General features: G+C 33.7%; 1 protein-coding gene across 1 annotated transcript; it reads right to left on the bottom strand.

The window, feature by feature from the left end:
* Positions 1 to 485: 485 nt before the first annotated feature.
* Positions 486 to 2,133, bottom strand: LOC18035875 (cytochrome P450 71A1). The gene is made up of 2 exons (XM_006427663.2): positions 1,213 to 2,133; positions 486 to 1,112 (listed from the first exon to the last, which is right to left on the bottom strand). The coding sequence occupies exons 1-2, from the start codon at positions 2,125 to 2,127 to the stop codon at positions 486 to 488; spliced, it is 1,542 nt and encodes a 513-aa protein (XP_006427726.1). The 5' UTR covers positions 2,128 to 2,133.
* Between the last annotated feature and the right edge of the window lie 3,192 nt (positions 2,134 to 5,325).

Raw genomic sequence — 5,325 nt, forward strand, 5'->3', positions numbered from 1 at the left:
AAAACACTAAGAAAAAATCCTTCAGCAAACCGAAAAGAATTCAACAGTTTTCCTCACAGTGAATCCACTAGTTCGTATGAAGCTATTAAAATCTACATGCAAGCTGTAGTGTATAAATTAATTATACTTTCGGTAAGTCTTTTGCACATACAATTTCAATTTGAAAAAAAATTAAATTATAAACTATACAAATTATTGTGGAATAATAGAACTTATATTTGTCAACTATAAGTACGAACTACGATCACATAGTTACAAACAGTATATAGCGACAATATTATCAACAGCTTCGATTCTCAAATCCTTCTGCTCAAACTACTAATTAAAATTGAATGCGAGGATTTTGCAAACATTTTGAACACAAACGAGATATCATTTGACGAACACAAAGCCCAAATTTTCACCAAAATAGATTATGAAATTATTACTTACGATAAGTTTATTATTTTGGAAGCCATGTAAATTTATTATTTTGGCATCCACAATCACATATTGTAAAGATGGGGAGCAAGTCTTGGCTGAGCTACAACTTCAAGTGGAATTTTTTTCTGATTAGCAAGCTTAAAAACTTCCTCCATGTTAAGCTCCTTATTGCTCATATTCCCAGGCAATTTCCATGTAAATCCATGCAAAAGATTAGCCAGGCTTGATTGAATCACCTTCAGCCCATGACTGTAACCTGGACACATTCTTCTCCCCGCTCCAAATGGCAGTAACTCAAAATCATTTCCTTTGACATCAATTGATTTTCCAAGAAACCTCTCAGGGCAAAACTCATTGGGGTTTTCCCACAGAGCGGGGTCTCTCTCTATTGTCCACGTATTAACTAGTACTTGAGTGCCTTTCAAGATGTCGTAGGCCGCAACTTTGCAATCTTCTCTAGCCATCCTGGGCATAAGCATTGGAGCACCGTGCAAACGCATTGTTTCTTTAATTATGGCCTCAATAAATGGGAGATTAACAATGTCTTTCTCTTCGAACCACCTTTCTTTTCCAATTACTCTGTCTAGTTCTTCTGTTGCTTTATCTAAAATTTCCGGATTTTTCACTAATTCAGCGAAGGCCCATTCCAACATCAATGTTGAGGTCTCAGTCGCTCCAGCTATTAGGTCCTGTAATAATTTACAAGAAAGAGAGAAAAGAGTTTAATGATTAGAAATCATGTTTTCGAGTCATATAATTTGTATTTAAAAGGGTCATTTGAATACATACCAATGTAAAACCTTTGACGCTGTGTCTGTCCAGCCTAACTTCGAGAGTAGGATCATCAGCGAGCAGCAAAAGCACATCCACCATATCTTTAGCCACATAATTATCGATCCCTTTTCGTCTAGCATTATGTTCATCAACCACCTGCTCTAAAAACCTATCAAACTTCTTGGCCACAGCCTTCATTCTCTTTATGTTACCCTGCAAATCCAAGAACCCTAGCCATGGAATCGAATCCCCGATATCAAATACACCATTAAGCAGAATCAATTCATCGATCATTTCCTTCAACTCATGTCGTGTGATCTCAATCCCATTTTGACGCTCATTTGAATATTTTTTCCCTAAGACCACACGACTTATAACGTTAAGACTCACGTCTGCAAGATGATCTTTCAACGCAATAGGCTTTCCAGATGATTCATACAAGTGTTTAAGAAGCACATTTAATTCTTCTACTCTTATATACTCATATGACTTTAGGCGTTTGGCAGTAAACAATTCCATCGTGCATATTTTACGTGCCTGATTAAAGTATGGACCATAAGGTGACCATGTGATATTTGAGAAATTGTAGCCTGTGTACTTGCCGGCAGCCATTTTGGGCCGATAAGCAAAAATAGCGTCATGACTTTTTAGAATAGCCTTAGCCATCTCAACAGAGGAGCACACGACAACAGGGAATGACCCAAATTTGAGCTGCACAATGGGCCCATATTTTTTGCACAGGGCATCCACGGACCGGTGGGGAGCTGGGCCCATGATGAGGTTGAGGTTTCCAATGATGGGCCAGGATTTTGGGCCTGGTGGTAAGTTGAGTTTCCGGCGGCGGAGGAGATGCAGAGGGATGAGGATGACTGCCAGGGTAGCCAGCCATGCGGCCCAGCAGGAAACCCAAGAATGATGAGTGAGCTCCATTGTCGTTGTAACTATCCAACTCTGTATGTTGAAGCACTTTTTTGGGAGGTACTTATTGACAGCTACAGATGACACAAAATTAGTCTCACGTAATTCTTTAATTGTTTGTTAGTCACTTAAAAAAAAAAAGATTTTGGGTTGATGTGTTATAGATTATGGAGCTTAACGGGACCTGTATTTATAGTAGGAGTAACACGCATCCCATCAATCAACCCTATTCAAGTAAACAAATTTGAAAAAAAAATAAAATTGCTTAGATAAGCTTGAGGTTCAAGTGGGATCTATTGGTGGGATAAGTGTCATTTTTCAAATACTAGTAGTATGACACCAAAAGTCTATGAGTATTATATTTAATGCTTGATATATTATGAATTCTTGTTAGAGATTCAAAATCGAACGAACTAGTGTTGTAGAGTCAATTACACAGAATTCATGTGTTAAATATGCCTTACTGACAAATGCATATATTTTATTGCATGTAAATATTAATTATATTCACATTGTTGATACATAATATTGACCATTTTTGTATTATTGCCTCGTAAATATTAACGATTATTAAATTAATTATATGAGTAGTATGTAAATATTGACTATATATATTTATATTATTAGTCATGTAAATGTTGACTATTTTTATAGATGTTGTTACAAGTGATTTGATCATTTAAAACATATATAGTATTTAGTTTCTAAACTTACATGTACAAAAAACCTGCTGGACCACTGAGACTTTCTTCCTCAAGTCAATTAATTGAAGTATGCACGGTACATATATCATTATATCTTGCTAATTTTAACAAGTAATATGAATTTCGTACAAACATGTTTTGAAATGTGCACGAAAAGGGAAATAAAGATCATATTTCGAAATAAAATTGTACAAATTGTACTGCAGATCATAGCAGACGAATATAACAAGATAATTATATACCATTTTGTAGCAAGATTGCAGGATTTGGAGAATACTCTTTATTTTTGTTTTTACTTATTTTTCTATTCTTTCTGCTAGTTTGGGAATGTTGTAACTTTTAAAATAATTGTTGTTAACTGTGCAATACAAATCATCAGTTATGAAGAAAATATGTTAAGTATTTGGTAAATTTTATTTTCAGAAGTACTGTGAATTTTGAAAGCAGTTATGGACGTTTGGTAAATTTTACTATTAAATTGCTGAGAGAAAATAAATGACTAAAATGTACATAATAGAGGAAAAAATTTACTTATACATATAAAAACATATACATATAATATTTTTAATTGTGTATTATAATAATTTTTATTAAAAGTAAAATTTACAATATATAGATTTTATTTTTTATCTTAAAAAAATTGGTAATAAATTTATAATATAGTGAAACAAATTTAATAATAATTCGACCAATAAATTGATATTAATAAATTTATATTGATGAATTATAATAAAAATTTATTAAAATATTAATTTTGTTTCCAATTTGAATAAGGATAATATTGGGTTTAGGTAATAATGTTAAGGATATTTATGAAATTGTATTAAAGGATAAAATTGATTCTTAAAATCATAATTTAAAAGTTACTGTTTCCCTCATTTTCAAAATCAGCTATAGGAAGAGCTGATTTTTATAAAAATGATTTTTATTTTTTCTACTAAACATTAAAATTACCTTTTAGATTTTCAAAATCACTTTTAAGCCTCCCAAAAGCAATCCTAAACGGTCCTTAAGAACTTCTTGAATAATCACTATATTTTAAGTTAAGTATCGATTTTGTTCTTATATTTCGAAAAATATCTTAAAACACCCTTGTTATTGAATATATGACACTCTTGCCTTTATTTTTTCTTATCTTCTATAGTAATACCTTTAATATAATTTCAGAGACATTAAATAGTTAATCTATGGAAAAAGTTGATTAACAAATTAATCTATAATTATTAACTTGCAAATTTGATCTCCATAATGTGGCCATATTTTTTGTACAGAGCATGGAAGGATCGGCGGGGAAGTGGACCGACGGTTCGGTTGAGTTTTCCGATGATTGGCCAAGATTTTGGGCCCGGCGGTAAGTTGAGTTTTTGGTGACAGCGGCGGTGGAGATGGAGAGTGATGAGGATGAAGGCTGGGGTTGCTAGACCTGCGGCCAGGTTGGAAGCCCAAGAATGATGAATAAGCTCCACTATTTATTCTTGTAACCTTAGCTAGCATGTTGGGGTTGAAGTGCTGAAAACTTGATGGTATGTTGGTGTTTATAGAAAGCCCAAGACCGAGAGTACGTAAGGAGATTGGCCGCAGTAAGATTACACGATCAAATTAAAAACAAATAAATTAAGATCACCGCAGTTTACTAGAGGGAAATTTAGTAAAAACACGTTTGCTATGCATGATTTTTCCACCACGTGCCTGCAAACGGCCTGCCTGCACAATGCCGATCTCTTACTTGCTTCATCAACCCACTAGCTAATATTGGCTAATCAGCTGAGTTTAATTGGAAGATTAAAGCTGTTTGTTAAGCTTGGACAAATCAGCTGGGAATCGTCAAAACCTGTTTGGTGTCTTAATACCCTCATATGTGGCCAATTTTCATTTCTCACATATCACTGTATACATGGGCAAAATGAATTCAAAAAAATTTCTCTCTTTAACTTATGCATCCACAGCTCCCATATTTTCTATAGTATTATATTATTTAATTGAATACTTATCAATTACCTCGTGTTAACGTCCAGAATATATATATATATATATATTTCATGCGGACATACTTTAAAACCGCGGGGTTTAAGAGAGTTAGTTTTTAACTCTTTAAAATCACGCGATTTTAAAGTGTGTCCGCATTAAAAAAAAAAAACGGACGTCAGCGCCTGTATATATATATACATAATTATTCTCAGGCGCGGACATCCGTATTTATTTTTAATGCGGACACACTTTAAAACCGTGCGGTTTTAAAGAGTTAAAAACTAACTCTCTTAAATCTGCGGTTTTAAAGTATGTCCACATGAAAAATAAATGAGAATGTCTACACTAAAAAATGACTATATATATATAATAGAAAAAAATTAAGATTATCTCATTTTACTTGAGGGATTCACATGTTGGGGGTTGGGGGGGGGGGGGGGCGGGGGGAGGGGGTTATCTAATTTGATATATAAATTTTTCCATCATTCTCACTTGCCAGTAGCCCTATTTGGTAAACAAATTTACATTGCCAATGTTA

This window comes from Citrus clementina, unplaced genomic scaffold, assembly GCF_000493195.1.
Source record: "Citrus clementina cultivar Clemenules unplaced genomic scaffold, Citrus_clementina_v1.0 scaffold_7, whole genome shotgun sequence".
NCBI lineage: Eukaryota > Viridiplantae > Streptophyta > Magnoliopsida > Sapindales > Rutaceae > Citrus > Citrus x clementina.